Genomic DNA, 22,835 nt, shown 5'->3' on the forward strand with positions numbered 1-22,835 from the left:
GGTAACTTTTTAGTTTAGTCTGTCTTACACAAAAACATTCACACAAAAATATACCAAAAGGTTGATAAGTAAGGCCTGAAATTAATGAAAACATAAAAGATTATGGAGTTCCTGAGAAGGTTTCCAACACGAATTGCCTTCCTTTTAAAGGCGGTAACTAATGAAGGTCTGGCTTATGAGATCAGTTCAAGTTCTAAAAGCCACAAGGCCACAACAAAGTTTGCATGGCAAATGCTGGAAATCTGTCTTTTCTAGAAGGTCATTAGTGTTTAGCTGCCAGGGCTCATTTGTGCCTCATTTATTGCGCTCGCTTGACAGAGCTTATAAAAGGTCAAATGCTAAGGTGTGATCCTTGTTAGTCAGATATTGGATATGGAAAATCTGTCAGGTCTGTAATTAGAAAGATGCTTGGAGCCAAGCCTAAAAGCAACAGTTTGAACGGAGAGTAATGGAGTAAATATAATCGGTTACTGTACTGAAGTACATTTTAACTATCTTAAGTATTTCATGGACTTTTACTTTAACTTTACTACATGTTAAAGTAAAATATCATACTTTAAAGTTTAAATTAAATTGTGAGACTCTTGTTCCTTCTTACTTATAAGTGTGTGTGGGAGCAGTGGTCCAAATTGAAGCATAGCAAGCACACCAAATCAGGGTAGAACACACTATTTATTTTGGCTCATTTGTTTTGTCCCTGTTGGTTGCACCTATTAGGTGTATCTACATAGCGAACACAGAACAATACTATTACAAGATCAATGCAAGAGCCTCCAATATTGAGTGCCTGCCTCTAACTATTCAAACACCTCATTTGAACGATTTTTTGGGGGGGTTGTGAACTAAGTCATTTATTTTCAAATGCTACTCTGGCTGGCTCATTCCCTTGTAATTTCTTCTTACAAGAATTCTCTTTTAACTTTTAAAACTTTTTTTTAGTAGTCAATTTCTTAGATTGAAGCAGTGAACTCTTTCATGTAGTGAAAATAAATCCGTAATTACCATGGTTACGTCATGTAATTGGCCAGGTATTAGATCAAATAATTGGTTACTCTTGCGCAGCAAAGCTTTACCAGATCTCGGCCCAATACAGCAGTAATGGAGCTACTGTAGTAATCACTGTTTTACATCTGTTTTATTTAGCTAGCTGGGTGATTTAGCTTAGTTTGTAGTGTCCAAAGCTTATCCGTTGAACACTCACATATCATGAAATAATAAACATTTAGCCATAACAGTTGGACTAATTTTGCATGCAGTAGGTGATACAAAATCAGTTGTCGGATAAAGTGAATCGCTACTTCAACCAAATGAAATGTATGTTTTCATAAATTCAGCTTACACCAGCTGTGATCATACATGTACATCTACATATTACACACCAAGCAAATGAAACATAGATTTTTTTTATTTATTAAAGAGAGGGAAATGGATATTTTGGATATTTGATTAAAAAATCCTAGCAGTTTAAAGTCGCTCGGATCTCCTTAATTGAAATGACTTATGTGCATGTTGTCTGCTTGTGGTAATGTTTATTAGTGTTAGACCTAATTAATGACCTTAAATTTAACTAAGATAAAGTGCCTTCTCAATAAGTAGATTAAATAAGAGTCTAATCAATAAAATACAGTAATAATATAACATGAGAGTCATAATAAATCAAAGTACTTTTACTTTTGATGGTTGATATTTGAATTCATGTACACTTGGACTTTTACTCAAATGTAAATAGAGGGCTTCTATTCTTAGTGAAGTAATACTTTACCTAGGGTATCTCTAATTTTACTCAAGTGCATGATATTTATCCTCCACTAAAACAAATACTGCAACTTTAATTTCTGATGTATATTATACTGTGCACTGTTGAATTTATTGAAGTAATTAAAAATTGACATTTCTACTTTAATATACTGATTAGCCATAGCATTATGACCACCTGCCTAATTTTAGTAGGTCCCCGCCCCCAACTCTACTTAGCCACCAAAACTGTGATGCACTGTGTGTTCTGACACTTTACTATTAGAACCAGCATTAACCTTATCACCAATTTGAGCTACAGTAGCTCTTTTATCGAAACAGACTGCACAGGCCAGCCTTCACTCCAGGTCAGCCATGTGCATCAGTGAGCCCTGGCCACCCATGAACCTGTTGTCAGTTCACTGATTTTCCTTCCGTCGATCACTTTTTTTAGTATGTCCTGACCACCGCATCCTGGGCACATCGTACAAGAGCTACAGTTTAGGAGTTGCTCTAAACCAGTTGTCTAGTCATTCAGGTTTAGCCGTTCTCCCAGTACCTACATAAGCATAAGGTGACATGAGTGACTTTAACAAGGGCGAAAGTTGAAAGAAACTCCAAAACTGCAGGTTTTATTAGATGATGTGGGAACCATTACCAAAAAAGTAATCCAAGAAACGAAAACCACGAGAACTGGCAATTGGGTCATTAGTGGCCAAGGCTTACTAATGCACATGGGGAGCGAATGCTGGCCCTTGTATATACACAGTGTTATATGTTTTAAAGGGGTCATACAGGCCTACATGCACTTTTTTAAGCTGTTTGGACTGAACTGTGTGTTAGGAGAGTGTGTACACAACCACTCTACGATGATAAAGAGCCGCCCAGTGTTTTTTTTTCATTTATTACAGTAACATGCCCCTTCTAAAATCAGGCCAATCGCAAATGCCTGTCGATGTGACGCCACACCACCAGAGGCCGCTCCTACACTAGTTGATTGACACTGGTGTTTTAGCAAAGACCCGCCCCGAGTGAGAAGAAGCTGTCGGACACTGTTTTTCGCCTCTGGAGCAAAATGTCGCCTAAGCGAGTGTGGTGTACAGTTGTTGGGTGTAATAGCAAACACAGCAGTCGTCATTCACTACCTAGGGTTAGTGACCTAGGGTACCTACCTAGGGTTAGGTATCTGAGCCACTGGAGACGCAGTGGCTGAATTTAGTTTTTAAAGCTAACGTCCCCGCCGATTTACCTAAATGCGTTCATGTTTGCGATAGTCATTTTTCACCAGACTGCTTTATAAACGCGGGTCAATATAAAGCTGGTTTTACTAGGAAGCTGCTCCTAAAAAATGGATCTGTACTAACGCTTCGTGTTCCTGCTTCATCTTCACCAGGCTCAGTGAGTAATTTCTTTTCTATGACTCTTTGCAGATCGCAGTAACTCATAGTAAGTTAACTTATACTCTCATAGAACATGGTTATAGCTTTTTCTCTGTGTACATCCGTCTCTATATAATCCCTAATCGCCCGTTTATAATAAACAATGCATTAAGGTGATTGTCTAGTTGCAAACTGTGTACGTAGTCGGAAAACTATATTATGCTTACCTTTGTTAGGTTAGATGGTTTATAACGATGTCTGTCGAAGATTAAGAAGTCATGTAAACACATCAGTAAACACATCGCGTTCGTATCTCTCTCGGTAAGTTTCTCCGCTTTTGTTGTTGTTGCTCGTGGCAGCGTAACAGCCCGTTAATTCATGCCCATGCAGTGATGAGAAAGACAAATCGAGTCGATGCATGTCCATTCTTTTAATTTTTGCGTTGTCAGGCGATATTACAAACTTCCGCGTAGGTTCCGTACTTAAATCAAACCAAAAACTACTTAAGAAAACAGGCTCAGGCTCTATATTCCAGCGTTTTCCAGTTTGGACTGCATTACCCACAAAGCACTGCGTTGTGGGCAATGCTTTGTGGGTAATGCAGTCCAAAGCATTGCCCGCACTATACTACACTCCCGTGGCTATACCCCACGTGTGTTGTGAAGACACGCACCACAGAACTGGGAGGGCGGGCTCAGCAGAGGTCATGAGCATTTAAATTAGCATGCACTGAAACAGGCTGCTGAGAACAGAGCTAGTTTTTACCAGGTAAAAGTAGTGTTTTTTTTACACAATCCTTTTGAATTTTTAATTAACGTATAATACAAACTTTTCATTAGGACCCTAAAGATCATATTAACATTTAATGAAAAATGGGATGTGTAGGACCTTTAAACAAAGATCATGTTGGCAATACTACATACAGTAAAGTACAAAAACACACCAGTGTGAGATGAGTGCAAGACAGTAAATACACAGAAGTGAAAATATACAAAATTCAAACCTAAAAAGTCCACTGAATGGGTAGGACTGTCAGTCTGCATTCAAACGGCTGCTATGATCAACATGGTGTTCACAGTATAACTTCATATTAAATGAAATTAAAATTAAATGAGTTTAGTCCAGCAAGTGTATTGGGTATTTTAGTGGAATTTTCTAATGTTAAATTGGAAAACAAATCTAAATTTGACAGTGTGAAGAGATTTCAGAGCTGCCACAAATATTGAATAATACCTAGAAACCTATTAGATCTGAACCAGGCTTAAAACCTGTAGATAAACCTTGCTGTAATTGGCCATGATCTGTTTATAAAAAAATTATGGCTAAATTAACAGTTTGTCATATAACTGCAAGACAACCATTGCAACCATTACACCACCAAGTAGCTGATACAGGCTTACAATTCACTATGATAGTTTTAATAACAATTAGAATAGAAGATATAGAGTGACACCTCGGATTGCGAGTAACGCGTTTTGTGAGTGTTCTGCAAGACAAGATTTTTAATAAATTTTGATTTGAAAAGTCTTGGTTTACGAGTTCCGAGTATCATGTATCATGCATGTGCTTCTTGTTTTGACGCCAAGCGTCACATGATCACAACTTTGTTTACACACACACACAAACACAAACACTTCTCTGTCGCGATTCTTTTCAAAGGTGCAGGTTCATTTGTTTGTTTGTTTTACTTTACAGCAGTAATTCCGTTAGTATGCGCTCACACAAGTGTCATTAGCGATGTTTCTTGCTTATTTTTCAGACAAAACAGTCTTTCTCCATTAATGTTTGTTTATGTGAAATTTAAAAAAAAAAGGTTTTCTGTGTAAGAGTCTCATTAGAAGGATAAAAATCCATTTTTTCCCTCAGCCTCTCTTATGTGTGTGCGCGTGCATAATTTGACACAATGTGCCGGTTTACACACTCTCTCTCTCGGGATGGAAGGGGCTTCCCACACACACACACACACACACACACACAGCGCCTGCTTGCACAAATGGAAACACTTATCTGTCTGAATTAATTTTTACTTTTTTTGAAAAAGTAAATTGCGGGTTAATTTGTTTTATTTTTACTTAATTTTTTAAATTATTTTTATGTATTTATTTTTTTGGGCTGTGGAACGAATAATTTGAGTTTCCATTATTTCTTATGGGAAAATTACATTTGGTTTACGAGTGTTTTGGAATACGAGCCCACTTTCAAAACAAATTATGCTCGTAATCCAATGCAATTTATAATAGCATTATCATCAGTTTTGCTCTGTTTTCTGTGTTAGAAAAAAAAAATTAAGGTTTGAACAGGAAGGAAATCCAGCGTAAAAGCCTGTGCCGGACTCTGTGGATCAAATGATCTGACCCTATAGGATAAAATAGACAAAGCATAAAAAAAAAATAAAAAAAACTCTTTGTTCTGTTTTGTATGATTCTTGGAAATTCACATTATTAATATTTCTTCTCCGAATCCATTCTCAGAAGCTAAAGAAAAGATTTTGACTTTTTTAATGAATACTGCTGACTCTGTGAAAGAGCAACGATCGGCAGCACTAGTTTGATTTGTCAAGACCTTCTGTACTAGCCGTTATAAATTGAGTGAGAGGAAAACAAGACATGTACAGGCGAGGAGGGAGATGTTAATGCCTAACAGAGCTGGCTGGTGTAAATGCACTAGAGGATTAGAACTCTCTCTCTCTCCCCCAAAAAATTTATACATGTTGCTTTCCATATCTTATTTGGTGTTACTAAATTGTCTAATGTTGCATTTCATACTCGTATATGTGTAGTGTTTTATACAAATACTGCCTTCCTGTTTGGTTATATTCACTGTATATGGTATGTGTAATAGCTTGTAATGAGATCTCAGACATTCAAGACTCAACTGTAATGCATGGTTATGCAGTGAATTACTACTGGGTGAAAAAATTCTGATCCTCCATCATTACTGCCTCAGATCTCATCCAGAATGCGGTGTGTGTTCTGTCTTGTTGCATTAATCGTTTTTATGTAACACTGCCTGGCCTTGTTATTTATGTCAGTGAAAGTTTAGTTTACATTTTCAGACACATAACAAGTTTTTTTTTCTCAGGCAAAGCAATTACTTTGATAAATAATATTTGCTTTGCGATTGTGCATTAATCATTTTTATTAAACTCGTCTCAGACTGTGTAAAATAACAGGAATGTAAGAAATAGGACACATTTCACACTGCTATAGTAATGCAGCTAATGAGTTATAGACAGCTAAACTTTTCATTAATGTCTCTATGCAGGGCTTTTGAGGGCATCAACGAAATAGGAGTTTGTGAGAGTGCTTATGACACACGCGGGGGAAGATCGTTCCCGTTTGGAGATAGTGTGGGATTATTTTTGGAAACTAAAAAAAGGAAACCAAAGAAAACTGAAAACACAAACTAACCAGAGCTCCAGCGTCTCCTCGAGACCGAACAGGGCACTGGAAACTAAAAATAAAGCTCTCTCGCCTTCACTGGACGAGTCGACCCTTACTAAGGGCTAACGTGGGATTTTTGTGCTTTTTAAGCTTTTTTTGTTCCTTTTAAGCTTTTAGGGTCTTCTGCCTTTGTCTTTGGCCCTTATACCTTACCGGTGCTGCCTAATGATCGCACTGAGTGTGGTATCAGGGCCCTTAAATAGACGCAACGACAGGTGCAGCATGTCGACACTTTTTGCATTTGTGGTGGCGTCGCATAGCAAAGGCGCGTCTAGATGGCCTCTGTGTGCTGAATGTTTTCTTGTGGCTCTGGCTCTCGCGGAACCATCAGTGTTACTATATTTAAAACAAAAATCATTAAGTTTTCCTAATTGGCATAGTATATGTATGAATACAAGCTTGTTTTTGAACCTAGTCAAGGAAAATAAAAATAATCAATGTAAAAAACGTATAATTAAAAGTGTTGGATTTTGGGGCAGCATGGTGACATAATGGTGGCCTTGCACTTCAAGGGCCTTGGGTCTTTGTGCATGGAGTTTGCATGTTTCTTCCTGTGCTTGGTGGGTTTTCTCTCAGTACTCTGGTTTCCTCCTACGGTCCGAAGACATGCATATTAGGCTAATTGGCGTTCCCAGATTACCTGTAGTGTGTGTGTGGGGTATACTCCGGGCACCTGGGGTAGGCTCCAGGCCTCATGCAACCCTGTAAAGAGGATAAACCAGTATAGATTTTGTTAGGTGTTTTGGAAAGGACTACAGGAAAAAATATTCCTATTATTACACACTAAAAACTGCTGGATTAAAAAACAACTCAACCATAACCAAGCCGCTGGGTCACTATTAGACAGAACATGCACTGGGTTGTTTTGACTGGGTTTAACCATTTAACCCATAATTCTAGGTTATTCATCTGACCCGACCAGTGGGTTAAATTGACACTCTAGCGGGGTTGTAACATTTTATTAGTTTTTTTCCTTTTTTTTAAAAAAAAGACCCAAAATGTATACAACTTCACATAAGGAAATAGATTGTTACAGAATAAGAAAATGTAAATAACTCAATTTTGACAAAAATGCCAGACAAAACCATTTAATTCCAACGTGACCATTTGTTAAATATCAAATAAATGTAACATAAACACTCTGTAAAAGAATAAAAACAAGAGGCCCCAGTAAATTTGATTTGTTGCTGTTGAACGAATAATTAGAACTTCCATTATTTCTTATGAGAAAACCTGATTTGGTTAATGAGTGTTTTGAAATATGAGCCTGCTTCCAGAATATAATTCCTTCGTAATCCAAGGTTCCACTGTAGTTACATCACTATGTATGTGAGTACTGAAGTCTAATCTGACAAACAGCCTGACTACTGATTACGCTGTATTGTTGTCTGTTGTAAAAAAAAAATGGTATAGCTTTATATATATTTCCACAGCACCTGTATCATATACAGTACATTATTTATGTAAAATCTAAAACTTTTTAACAATTTGTCTTTGATAAAAGGACTTGAAAGGTATATTTCTCTTCTTGGGTAAAGATTAAAAGCTGTTTTTTTTAAATAATTTGAATATTTTAATTTAAAAGAAATATTTCCAATTAAATTCAATTAAACATTTTTGATGATTTTTTTAATAAATGTGTTATATAAAGATTTGGAAAAGTAAACAACATCTGCTAAATTTAATTTAGCACAAGGTTTACAGAATGACCTGGTTCAAATTTATACTGTAACTGGTTCATATTTTCCCTGAAATGGTATAATATTTAGATGGGATATGCTGTACTATATTTAGCATCATCACATCAGAAACAGGAGTTAATATACAAAGATAAAAGCATGAAAAAGAAAGCGTGACTTGATTTTCCATCTGCAATTTTGCAGGTAGTTACTGGAATGCGGCATCCTTCACCACACCATCCTCTTACCTGCATTTCTCCACTTTTCAAGCGGAAACAAGTGCTGATATTTCCTTCTACTTTAAGACCTCTGCACCTCGTGGAGTTTTCCTGGAGAACTTGGGCAACACAGATTTTATCCGCCTGGAGCTAAAATGTAAGTCTCTTTCTTACACACACACACACACACACACACACACACACATACTGTATATTCATTTACACAGTGTCCTGCATATGTTTTATTCATTTGCATTCATTTATTAAATACATTTTATAAAAGTGATATTTTGAATATATTGTATTGTAGGAGAGTTATTGTGGTATTGTACAGTTGGTCACTGGCCGTTGCTCAATGTTTTTAAGCACCGTTCTGTATAAACTCCAAAGTCTGTAATGTAAAGTGTGTAAAAATGCCAGTAGTTTCTGAAATATTCAACCAAGCCTGCCTGGCAACAACAACCATGCCATGGGCAAAAGCACTAAGATCACATTTTTCCCCCTTATTTTGTTTTTTGATTCAGCCATGAATGTTAACTGAAGCTCTTGATCTGTATCTACATGATTAAAGGCATTGCATGGCTGCAATATGATTAGCTGACTGGATAATTACTACAGGTGTTCCTAATAAAGTGGACAGTGAGTGGGAGGGGGGGACATCAAACTTGTGACTCAAAAGTTTATACTTAATAAATTACAGTTTATACTAAATAATTAGGGCCTCTTTTTGCGGCCAATACGGCAATGACAGATACAAGTCCTGCACAGTGGCCAGAGGGATTTTGAGCCATTCTTCTTGCAGAATAGTGGCCTGGTCACTGTGTGATGCTGGTGGAGGAAAACTTTGATCTGGTGACTGTGCAGGCCATGGGAGATGTTCAACTTCACTTTCATGTTCATTAAACCACTCTGTCACTAGTCTTGCTGTGTGTGTTGGTGCATTATCATCCTGATACACTGGGTGCACATGGTCCTCCAGAATGGTTCGGTAGTCCTTGGCAGTGACGCGCCCATCTAGCACAAGTATTGGCAAGTGAATGCCATGATATTGCAGCCCAAACCATCACTGATCCACCCCCATGCTTCACTCTGGACATGCAACAGTCTGGGTGGTACAGTACGCTTTTTTAGGCCTTCTTACCCGTAACTCTCCTGGATGTGGGAAAGACAGTGAAGGTGGACTCATCAGAGAACAATACATGTTTCACATTGTCACAGGATCCAAGATCTTTGCTGCTGGCACCATTAAAACTGACGGTTGGCATTGGAACGAGTGACCAAAGGTTTGGCTAATGCAGCCCGGCTATGTACATTGACTCTGTGGAGCTCCCGACGAACAGTTTTGGTGGAAACAGGAGAGTTGAGGTGAACAATTTAATTCTGCAGTGAGTTGGGCAGCTGTTTTTGGATACAGTATGGGTTAGCACCCGGACATCCTTTCAGACAGCTTCTCTTGTGTCCACAGTTACTCTTGTTAGATGTGGTTCGTCCTTCTTGGTGGTATGCTGACATTACCCTGGATACTGTGGCTCTTGATACATCACAAAGACTTGCTGTCTTGGTCACAGATGCTCCAGCAAGATGCGCACCAACAATTTATCCTCTTTTGAACTCTGATATGTCACCCATAATGTTGTGTTGTGTGCATTGCAATATTTTAAGCAAAACTGTGCTCTTACTCTGCTGAGCAAACCTTCACACTCTGCTCTTACTGGTGGAATGTGCAATCAATGAAGATTAGCCAATAGGCTGGTCAAACTTAGCCATGAAACCTCCAACACTAAATAGTTCAGTTCAGTTTCATTGTCCAACCCCTGTATGAGGTGTAGGTTATTTGTGAGAAAGGAACACCCTGCTGAGCATGACATAATTTTACCCCACCTGTGGTCTTTATCTAATAGCAGAAAGAAAAATTATAAGTTAGATTTCAGGTTTTTGTAACCGGAACATGTCTTTTATAATTTTTTAAGTGCAGCGTTTTTTTTTCTTGCCCATGAGTAAATAAACACATCTGCCTACCTAACAGACTTTTCCTGATTTTGCACGTTTTAAAAACATCTGCTTAATAATAAGTTTGGGAGAGATTGGGTTCATTTTGAAAGGCAGACCAAGCGGACACAAATGTTCTGTGTGTTTGTTTGTGTGTGTCATTATGAGAAAAAAGACTACATCGGCTCTGTGGTAAGTGTTTCGCCTGCCATGCGGAAGGCCGGGGGTCAATTCCCAGTCAGTGCCCAAACCCCGGCCACTGGATTCAGTGCCGGTCCCAAGCCTCGATAAAAAGGCAGGGTTGTGTCAGGAAGGGCATCTGGCATAAAACCTGTGCCAAGCTTGTATGTGCGAACCAGATGGTCCACTCTGGCGACCCCTTGCAAGGAGCAGCTTAAAGACCATAACCACCACTTACATATATCCTGAAGCATACAGACACAAGACACATGCACACAAGACAGACATCGCTGTTGAGGATTAAACTTGACCTAGAATTAGCCTTGTCTTGCTATAATCAAACTGATTATTAATGAATTCAACTAAGCAGTTAGTGGTACATTTATGTATTCTTCTTACTCTTCAGCACCAAGTGTAGTTTCCTTCTCCTTTGATGTGGGAAATGGCCCGGTCGAGCTGAAGGTCCACTCGCCAACGCCACTAAACGATGACCAGTGGCACCGCGTCAGAGCCGAGAGGAATGTAAAAGAGGCTGTGCTGCAACTGGATCAGCAATACAAAGAGGTTCGAGCTGCACCTGCACAAGGACACACACGTCTGGAGCTTTACAGCCAGCTGTATGTGGGTAAGACACACACACATACACACACACACGCACACATTGAAGATCCCTTGCAGTTGTGTTTGTAACTTGCCTTTGATCAGACTGTTCTAACAATAACATTCCATCATGTTGCTTGAGATATTGAGGTATTGAGGAAGTGTAGGAGCATTACAAATGTGAAAAACTCTTAATGATAGCATTCAATTGTTTATACATTCCTCGTAATGTAGCGTGGACAATGGTTGAAAAAAAAATGTTAAAGCTGGCTTCACATGTCTAGAACTTGCTAGTCTACACCCTGCCTGGTACAGTGGGTGACCAAAGTGGGTGAGAATTGGATTATTTAAAAAAAATAAATAAATACTGTAAGAAAAAGAATACATTTTCATTGAAAAATGCAACTGCGCAGTAACAAAAAAATGTCCTAATGTTTTTGAGGGTTTTTTTCTCTCCAAGTGCATTTAATAGTGTGAAACTTTGAATAAGTCGAGTCTCTTACAAGGTAATTATCCTTCAAAAAGAACGCCTACTTTCTCCTGCTTCGTTTTTTTTTTTTTTTTTTGTTCCCTGTACATTCTCTTTAACAAATGACTCTCAGACATGTTCGAAAAGTTTGCCGAGCAATTGCTCTCCCATGTCAGGCACTAGCCCAGCAGATTATCTAAAACCTGAAGAAAAATTCTGCAGTGTTCTGAACACAATGACTACAGTTGGATTGATCATAATTAAATATATAAACCCAAATGACCGTTTGACTCCTGAGGTACGTGTAGTCGCGGCTAGCGTTAATCAGTCAGACTCTGATTAGATTCTGTATCACAGCCTCATGCAAAACTCAGAGCTCCTTAAAACATTGTTTCTTTTTCCAGATCAGAGGAATCTATGACCTGCATATCAATGTTCTCATTAATTATTTTATTTTATTTTATTTTATGTAATAAAACATAGAAGATACTTTAATCTCTCCTTGGTCCAGTCGGTACAATCTACAGCATTACAGCATCAGTGGGTAGTGTGTGTTTATTAACATTTCCTTATATGATTTTGAAGTGATTTAAATTCAGATTTTAGAATAGTTTGTTTAAACTCTGACCACTCTGACCTGCTCTTATGTTCCTCTTATACTCATGTTTCATTTCCAACAGTTTTCTTTTAGTAAGAAATGGTTTATCATTTTTCCTTCTGTTGTGTTTTTTTTTCTCTGTGTGCGTTTTATTTATTGCCTTCTTTCCATATGTGTGTAATTTCTTATATGCATAATTTTTATAAAAAGAAAATCTGTATCTTGGGCTTCTCTGGACTCTAATAAACCCTGTTATTATGTGGTCCATTACCCATGCAGGGTGGAGTTGTACAGTATGTGCTCAAACTTTTGCACCTTTGCCCTCAATGTCCACGAATTACTAAATAATTTGTCAGAGACCAATAATGACCAATAATGAGTATGATTGCAATCAGCAACAGTAAAGGAACTATCTGGAATTTCCTTCAGGATCAATAAAGTATCTATCTATCTATCCATCCATCCATCCATCCATCCATCCATCCATCCATCCATCCATTAAGATACGATCTATCATAGGGTTTGTGATGGTAGCTCAATGTTAACCCTGAGAAATCATTGAAAAGAGTTGAATTTTAATTGGTGGATAATGGTCAGGTTTCTTTCAAACACAGTCATAACAGATGCAAAGTAGCTAAAATGTAAAAGTAAAAATAATTAGACCCAAAAGAGGAAGTTTTTTTTGTGGTAAATTCTTTATTTATTTTGGCGAAGGGAGGAGGACTTACACCACTTACCCCGCCTCGTGCCCTAAGTCTCCTGGGATAGGCTCCAGGGTTCCCATGACCCTATATACAGAATAAAGCGGTATAACGGAAACACTGTTTTGTCGGGATTCTTTTCAAAGGTAAAGTGCAGGTTCATTTGTTTTTTTTGTTTTTTTTATTAAATTTTTACTTTAGATTTTGTATCTATTATTTTTATATGAAAATTTTTGCGTTTCCATTATTTTTTATGGGGGAAATTTACTTTGATCTACAAGTCTTTTGACAAACAAGCATGCTTTAGGAAGGAATTATGCTCGCCATCCAAGGTTTAAGTGTATATAATGTGTATAATGTGCATATACTGTACTTTTTGTACAAAGTATATTAGTGCAAATCTGGAAAAGCTGTTCAAACTGATTTTCCATTAGAGGGTGTTTTTAGCATTAATTCACCTGGTAAAATTTCACATCATTAAAATGTCTCAGTTTAGATGGGAGCCTGCGGACTATTAAATGCATAAAATTGTCTAATTCATTAAAGAAGAGCGTTATCCCACAGTTTTTTTTATTGTTAAAAACAAAAACTCCAATGCAATTTAGCCTGATCAGTCCTTCCTACATAAATCCATCTCATTATTCTTGTCTTTGTTTAGCAACATACAGTAAAGCACACTTAAGTTGTATCATAAATTGCTTTTTATTTCCTTTGTACGGTATTTGGTTTGCAAAAGTTGCTTGATGTTTTGGCTTTCAACCAAATGGCTCCTAGTTTCATCAGATCACAGAATCTTTTTTTTTTTTCTCAAACCTCTCAGATTTTCTAACATGGTCTTTCTCAGAAGTGCCTTGATGATACTATTCCTGTCTGTACAGGCGCTTCTACTTTAGCCGGTGAGCTCTGAAACCCTTCGAGCACTGTAGCCACTGATTTCCGTTCTCATCCAAGCACTCCGTCTTCGCAGTCTCTGTTGTGCCATAATCTTCCCATATTATTGTAATTAATTTCAGAGGGCTTCTAAAAGTTTTTTTCCCGCTTAAAACATCACCTCAAAGCTTCACAGGAAGTATTTTGGTTCTCATGACAGCAGAACCGATCTGATCTACCATTCTAGCTGTGAATCAATTATTATTATTATTATTATTATTGCGGTGAATACTTTTTGGACACTCATGCATAGTGTTGATTTAACCCTTTCAGTTCAACTTGACCTACATAAACACTGTACAGTGTTAATTAACACTAGAAGCGCCGCATCAGTGTCACCTACTGTACTTATAACGCGGTTCAGCGGTCATTTGACCACCTATTGTTTTGAATGGGAAGCTGCTGCTGACACACAATGATCGCTAGATGGCGCTTTCACCCAAAGCAAATAGTTTAGCCCCAAGATCAACTTGCACTTGGACAATGCGCTATTCATTCCCGCGTTGATAATCAGCGGTATCTTTTTGTCATATTCAACTGAGAAAACCTACTACAGAGTCTCTAAGGGGACAAAGGAAGGGCTTAATATATATTTACCCCTGTGCAGTGACAAATATGCATGTCAAAACAATTGGCAGGACATAAGTACTCTTAAGATCCTTGAGTGTCACCATAGCCGCGTTCCATTCCGAAGTGTACTTCAGTCCATTTGCAGGGAATGTCGGTGAAGGGAATTTCCCTCGATAAAACTCCACCATTCGGAACACCAGTGTGAAGTCACCAGCGCGTTTCTTCATGCGTTACCATGGTAACATAAGCACCTCAGATACCTGTCGCTGAGGCTGTAAAAATCTTTACACTAATAATAATAATAATAATTAATTATTTAAAGGTGTACAGAGATTTTTTTACAGATCACTATTCAATGGGGTTTCTTGATTTAATAAAAATTTTAATCATTATTTCCTATTAATATGATTTTGTTTTTGATAATAATAATAAATATATAAATTCTTTTTCAAACTCCTTTTTTTATGGGAAATTTTTAATTCCCTTTCCCAGTAAAGTAAAGACCTGTTGTTCAGTTGTTCCATTCACCGTTCGCGGTTCTCTTTCTGTTCCTGAACATTTTCACTTACTGGGGTTTGGAATCGCCCTTACCATGGCAGAACACTCTATGAAGTATATATATTTCATGCCGACCGGAACGCACCTCATGTTCGTTTACTTTATGCTAAACTGTCTGATTAAATTCTCCAGTGTGCCCCCTACTGGAATCCTCCGGTAACACACATAATATAGAGGCATGTACAGTACGTGAACAAATACAATCACCACATTGCCGGTTGACAAGCATGATAAGCGCATAAGCAGCACGCCACTATTCCTGCTTGTAGCCCTTAATTATAATGCTGCACTGCTTTCATGGATCCGGTAGTTTTATTTAAAAGCCAGAAATGGCTATGCAGTCTGCAGAGGAGCACACAAACTCATATCCATACGCAGCACTGTTAAACCACTGCCAAGTCCCTGCTAATTCAATCCAGTACCTGTTGAACACTCAATATGATAATATGATAAGGATTGTTTTGCTTTGGTCTGCAGTGTGTGTAAAAGAAAAGAAAAAGACTGCCAAGGGAGCCACACGGCTTCTAATCAACCGCTGATAAAAGTGACAGAGTCTAATAACCTTAACTGCTTCTTTTCTTGCTTGCTGTTTAAACTTTCCTCACAGCTTTGTCATCATTTTAATTATTAGGTTTAAAATGACTGTTACTCCTATTCGGTCATGTATAATGTCTCCCCAGACGCCTCTGTATCTTCCACACTAATGGTCAGTTTTCTGTAATGTAAAACCGCTTAGACATTACAGTGAGCAGGATTTAATTGTATCCCCCCTCCCACACACACACACACACACACACACACACAGTGTTGTTCGAATCTAATTTCTCTAGGAAATGTAATAATGTTGAATTATTTCCCCATTCTACCTAAGTTGTTTCAGCTCCTATGTATATTTTTTGTCATTTCTAGAATTTGCACTTTCATTTTTCACAATTATACTTGTATTTTAAATTAAACATCAGTCCTCTAAAAGCCTTTTACAGTACAGTAGTCCATCCTCTATCTATCTAAAAACCTCTGTAGTGTAACTGGGGGCCGTGGAGACCAATGGTGACCCTACGGGCAATTAGGGAACGCTCATTAGCCTAATCTGCATGTTTTTGGACTGTGGAAGGAAACCAGAGAACCCGGAGGAAACCCACCGAGTGACTCCATACACACAGACCCCACACGGGAATCGAACTCAGGACCCAGTGCAAGGCGACAGTGCTATCCACTACGCCACCGTGCTGCCTTCTTCAGTAGTCATTATATGACTTGATATATATACATGAATTGATATGTGAATATTTCTGTGAAGTGTTGTGGTAAAACTTGACTTGATCTGCTTTTGTGTTAACCTTTAAGGTGCGTCAGGAGGGCAGAGAGGTTTCCTCGGGTGTATCCGTTCCCTAAAGATGAACAGTGTCACCCTTGACCTGGAGGACAGAGCGAAGGTCACCCCCGGAGTTAAACCCGGATGTTCGGGTCACTGCACTAGTTTTGGGATGTTCTGCCGCAATGGAGGAAAGTGTGTGGAGAAATACAACGGCTACTCGTGCGACTGCAGCGGTACAGCTTATGAAGGACCCTTCTGTACTAAAGGTCAGCTTTTAGTTTTAGTTTAGCAGTATACATTGTAATGTACAGTATATCACGAAAGGCTTTGCTTTTTTTGTGAGGAATACAGTATAAGCCATGGGTGCATGCTGTTATGGGAAAACAATCAATGACAAGATGATGTTTCTCTTATAAAGTCCGTCTACTGTTACCTATCTACCTTCCATTTCTATAATAGAAAATCCTGAAGTGTTTTATTCTGTTTTAATGTCAAATTTGCCAGCTTAAAGAAAATCACATTATCATTACTTTTTGATATTGTTGAATATCCAGGAGAAGTGTTAGTTCCTGTTATCACTTTTTCAAGGTTATGGCAGCTGTAGACGGGTTATTTATGAGGCTCTCCCTTTTCTCTCTCTCTCTCTCTCTCCCTTTTCTCTCTCTCTCTCTCTCTCAGTTGCAAATTACTGCCTGTTAGAAAATTCAGACACTTAAGACGTACCGCTTGGAAAATCTCCTTACAGAAAAATTCACCGTATCGAGGATTTTACGTTTTTCCTCGGTTATACAAACAACATTTTTAATCTGTGTAGTATTGGATTTTGATGATTGAGAAGCTACCACTGTTTCGAAATTGGCGCACACACACTTTCCTCATTTTGCACTAAGGTTCAGTGGCAGGTGGCAGATGGTCTGCACACAATGAGTGCACGCTGGAGCCTTTGTTTGTTGGTTCCATGGGCATCCCGCCAAAAACACACACACACACACACACACACACAGAGGAAAAAATACTGTGCAAAGTCAGTAACTGTCAACGGTGAAATCTTGGCCAAAAGCATTATTTATTCTGTAAGCTAAAGCGGGAAAATAATTATGTCATTAAGAAAAAAGAACAGCGAAAGAAATAGAGCATATTATTCTTCTCCTTCTGGTCATCTTAGATACCTGCTATTACATTTTTTCTGTAAATTGCTTAAACGCTACACCTCATTCTCTGTACAAAACTCTGGCAAAACTCATTCATTGAATAAATTACTCCTTGCGCAAAGCATTAAACAATATTTACTTAGTTCTTCAATCTCATTATGACTTTTTCAGTACTTTGAACAGATTCTCTGCAGTTGGCACACGGTGGTTAAACACAACTAGCCGCACTATTGTCACACACTACAGGTAAAAATCGTGCATCCGTCAGTGAGTTTGATTCCCAATGGATCAAACAGGATAAAAAGCCAGTCCAGCTGTGCGGGTTTTCATCACCGTGTTACATTACAGCCGTACAACTCAGAACATCTGCTAACATTTCTGGATGGTCTGCTGGATGTTTTGCTTGGACATGAGCAGAGGGACCCTGAGCAGGCAAGAACATCCTCTTAAAGTTACTCTGTTCCCTGCTACAGTGTGAGCCTTAATCCTACTCCGGGAGTATATGAGTGATTTATCAATATCAACCATTCCACTATACAGTAGTCAGCCTTCCTAAGCCAGTTCAGAAGAAATTTCCTTAGCATGATGATGGACGGTCTATGACTGAAACATCTATTCCTGGGAAATTCTTCTCCAGTCATAAACGTATCATGTGATGACCCATGAGTAGGCTGGATTCCAAATGCATGCCGAATAATTCTTTCCACGCTGTCTAGCAAGAGAGAATGTTGCAAGAAAGTCCTGTGGCCTCACCCAGCCCAGAGGCATGATGTGCTGAAGCAGATTGAATAATTGAGTGACATTGGTAACTGTAAATAAATATATCGGAGCTCATGTTTAATAAACATTCATACAAATATATGCCAAATTCCTGAATAAAGGTTTCTTTTTTTTGTATCGCTATGCCAAGAGGATGATTCGTGTAGGGTGTAAGGACTGCTGTGTAGTGTTTATGCACTGGCTGGCTTTCTGTGCCATACACACAGTAGCATTTATTATAAATTCTCAAATTAATGCTTTAGTTTTTTTTTTATAATGTTACCAAGGAATGAAGCATAATAGAGGTGTGATACCATGCAGAATATAATTATTTATCAACAACCGTGCATTTTTTTTATTCTTATATTATTTCCTGTATTTTTTCTGTATTTTTAATAATTGAAGGAAAATTGTTTCTTTTCATATTTAATGTTGTGTAAACAAGTTAGTTACTCTTATCATATTTTACCTATAAACAGTTGTTTGGAGAAACTCATTTCTCTCTCTCTCTCTCTCTCTCTCTCTCTCTCTCTCTCTCTCTCTCTCGTGAATTCATTATCACAAAAAAGCACAGCTTGTCTTGTTACCAAGAAACTGAAAAGTGTAATCTTCCCTGTCCTGAAGACTTTATCATCACAGAAAAACTACAAAGCACTTACACTATGAATGTTAAATATCTCCTTTTAGTTAGCTCAGATAGGAATATGAGACAATGGACATAAACCCACAAAAGGCCCAAATGTTCCCCATTTACTCCCCATTGTCAAGTACATTCATTAAATAGCATGTGTCTATGGGGTCTATCAATGAAAAACGTACTTGCGACCCATTTCCTTTGGCCCTGCGGACCTTTACAAAATGAGCCTGCAGTATCTACTTGTCTACGGAATTTTCACAATAGTACAATAATCATTACTGTACAAAATGTGCACATCTTTGTTCTATAAAAAGCAACGCCGCATTGTGTGCTGCATTTGATAAAGTCTCTCACGTCTAAAACACATTCATTTTGCAGTTCTTTTCTGTCTAATAAGAAATAATAAAACCAATTAAAAATGCTTTAATTTGGCTTTAAACTTCCTCAGAAAAGCATTTTGGTAACTGTTACTTGTATTTTTTATTTTTTATTTTGAAACAGGGTCCTCGTATATTTCCCTCTGGCCTTTTCAGAGACCTTCAGGCTTCTAATATAGCTGTTGTTTTGTGCATTTTTCTCTGTGCCCAGAGTTGCAGGGTCAATATTAAACACCATACTGTAGGTACAGTAGCAGAGGATTCTGCGCCCACACTTTAGAAGACTAAAGTGATAAACGCTCACTTTGATGGTGATGGTTTCTGAAATGTTAGATCTTTTTGTTCAGGGAGAATTATGACCTGTTCTGACCCAGAGGATTTGGGCCCCCCTGACTTGCGCTCTTATTCCTGTGCCCAGGAGGCCTGCTTAGTAATTCATATCGTTCACCATATTAATGATTATCCTCTTTTAAGACAAGGACATTTTCTTTTTTTTTTTCTTGGATTTTTTTCCCCCATTTTCTTCCCGTCACTAGGTGGCGCCGCATTAAGGCTGCGACTACCACTCAGTCAGGAGGGTCGCAGACTATCACGTGTTTTAACGAACCACGTGACCACATCTTTTCAACCTGCTCACTCACGCACCGGTGGGGGCAGCGTAACACACTTGGAGGACTTCCGCTTGCATGAGCTCACAGACGCCCCTGATTGGCTGTAGAGCCGTAATTAATGTCAGAGCACTAAGTGCCTCCCATCCCACCCCGCTGAGAGAGCTCGGCCGATTTGCTCTCTCTAGTTCCTCAGCTGTGAGAGGCTACAGCATCACCGGAGTATCGAACCAGCGACCCCGGATAATAGGGCGATCGCTTTACCACTGCGCTCATTTATTTTATTTAGTTAGTTAGTTAGTTTCTACATTAGTCTTTTTATTGTATTTTGATTACATAGAAGGTCCGGCCTGAGCCAAGGTCCAAATTGCAAGTTTGCAATTTCCATAACATTTCAAGAATATTTAATGTGTCATGTTTCACTATGTTAAACATTGTACAGAATAGAAACAACAATCTTTAATCAGTCTTTAGTGAATTTTTATTTGCACGCCGCTGGTCTGTAAATGAATGTGAAAGGACTCTGCTTGCGCTGACACACCAGGCTCTCAGGTCAGGCATTTTACATGCGGATCCACTGCGGATATGTTTGCTCTAACGACCCATATTTTGTCTCATAGTGGTGCTTTACATGACTGCGTTTTATTATCGGCACAGTTTCAGAACATATGAGACGAAGTTGTTTCAAACGTCCCACAGAAAGAATAAACATTTTGATCTGTCCATTCATCTTTGAAGGTCTCTATTTTTTTCTTGGAGTAAGCAATGCTGTGTCGCGCTATCGTTTCTGTATCTTCTGCACACTCTGTCCATACACGGTAAACTATCTTGTTGATTGGGTCTGTTCAGTGATGCGCATGGCCGCGCCTACCCCAAGGGAAAAAAACGCTAGATTACTAGTACATTAATTGTTCACATTTATCAGAAAAACATCAGGGTCCAGATAAAACTGTCATTCAGCCTGGATCCGGATCGCGCGCCCGCCATTTAGTGATGCCTGATATGGAGTATCCATGTACCTGCTTAGGTACTTAGCTGTAGCTAATGTGATAATCTAATTAGAAGCATAATGTATCATCATTGTTGGGTTGTATTATAGAAAATGAATCAACACCAACAAAATTTAAGAAATTCAACACCACTGTGTTGTAAATATACAACGGCTATACCAAAAGTAATGCGAAAGTGGGAAAAAGTTTAGATCTGACTTTCGTGTCACAGTTGATGGTGTCCCACTGTGTGGTTTGCCTTTATTGCTGGTTTTATAAAACTTCTTCATCCATCTGTGCACATTGTTCTTGTCAGTGGTGTCCTCCCAACATTCAGTAGCCTTCTGGAAGAAGATTTAATAAATAGACAGAGTTTGAACGACCTATGTCAGTTAATTAAAAAAAGTTATGCCTACTTTTGCATTACTTTCAATACAGCCCACATACAGCGCATCCGGAGAGTATTCACAGCGCATCACTTTTTCCACATTTTGTTATGTCACAGCCTTATTCTAAAATGGATTTAATTAATTTTTTTCTCAGAATTTTACACACAACACCCCGTAATGAGAATAAGAAAAAAGTTCCCGAGGCCACTGTGCTCATTGGGACCTTCAAAGCAGCAAAAGATTTTCTGTAACCTTCCCCAGATTTGTGCCTCGAGACTATCCTGTCTCGGAGATCTACAGACAGTTCCTTCGACTTCATGCTTGGTTTGTGCTCTGACATGAACTGTTAACTGTGGGACCTTATATAGACATGTGTGCCTTTCCAAATCATGTCCAATCAACTGAATTTACCACAAGTGAACTTCCAATTAAGCAGCAGAAACATCTCAAGGATGATCAGGGGAAACAGGATGCGCCTGAGGTCAATTTTAAGCTTAATGGCAAACGCTGTGAATACTTGTGTACATGTGCTTTTTCAATTTTTTTTAGTGCTGTCAATCGATTAAAAAAAATTAACTAATTAATCGCACAATTTTTTGCAATTAATCACGATTAATCACAATTAAAAGACTGAAACTTTTTGGATATGTAAATGTAAATAATTAATGTAAACTCAAGACAATAAAACTATTTAAATTCAAATTTGATTGTTTATTGGAATTTTTGTTTAACTTGTAACACAGATTTTCTCATGTAAACAACATACCTGCAATAAACCATCAATATTCTCCAAATTAACTGTTGGCTTGAAAGCCATATTTATTACAGAAATAAAAACACAGGTATGTGCCATTTGTGTCATTTGAATTTCAAAACAATCAATGCAATTTACATTGGCGAGGCCCTGTAGAGATTGTTTCGGTGGGGTGTTTTGCTTTTAAGTGATATGTCAAAGACGAATTACTTCTGTGGTATTTAAATTCGGCTTTGCAAAATGTACAGATTACTTTTGTTTTATCCACAGAACCATCCGGCAGAGTTTTATACTGAAACTTTCCGTCTAAAAGTCCTTCCTTGGTCTTATCCATACTTCTTTGCACGTTGAACACACGTCGGCCACAACAGGAAAAAAAAAAAAACTGCAACCACGTTAATTGCGTTAAATTTTTTTAATGCGTTAAATATTTAAAATTAATCGCATGCGTTAACGCACTAATTTTGACAGCACTAATTTTTTTTATTTATAAATTTGCAAAAATCTGTCATTATGCGGTGTTTTGTGTAGTTTAATCCATTTTAGAATAAGGCTGTGACATAACAAAATGTGATGCGCTGTGAATCCTTTCCGGATGCGCTGTATTTCTGACAGTATATTCAGTTATTAATACTTTTTAAAGTAGCACAGGCAAACAAACGATGTGACAATGCTTTTTATCAAATGCCATGTACCTTCCCTTTATTTCAGTTCTCTATTCCAGCTCTGTGCTGTTGTCCTGTCAGCATCACTCATCAACAGATTGTAATTGCAGTCAATGCACTTTTCGATTTTTGCCCGAGCT

At 38.2% G+C, this 22,835-nt stretch overlaps 1 protein-coding gene across 1 annotated transcript in view; it reads left to right on the forward strand.

Annotated features, from left to right (window-relative positions):
- Positions 1-22,835, forward strand: part of LOC128514091 (contactin-associated protein-like 2) — a 274,243-nt gene that overhangs the window by 235,691 nt on the left and 15,717 nt on the right. The window contains exons 16-18 of the mRNA XM_053487773.1: positions 8,440-8,610; positions 11,029-11,247; positions 16,396-16,632. Coding sequence (XP_053343748.1) covers positions 8,440-8,610; positions 11,029-11,247; positions 16,396-16,632 — 627 coding nt within the window. The remainder of the gene's footprint in view (positions 1-8,439; positions 8,611-11,028; positions 11,248-16,395; positions 16,633-22,835) is intronic.

This window comes from Clarias gariepinus, chromosome 26, assembly GCF_024256425.1.
Source record: "Clarias gariepinus isolate MV-2021 ecotype Netherlands chromosome 26, CGAR_prim_01v2, whole genome shotgun sequence".
Lineage (NCBI taxonomy): Eukaryota > Metazoa > Chordata > Actinopteri > Siluriformes > Clariidae > Clarias > Clarias gariepinus.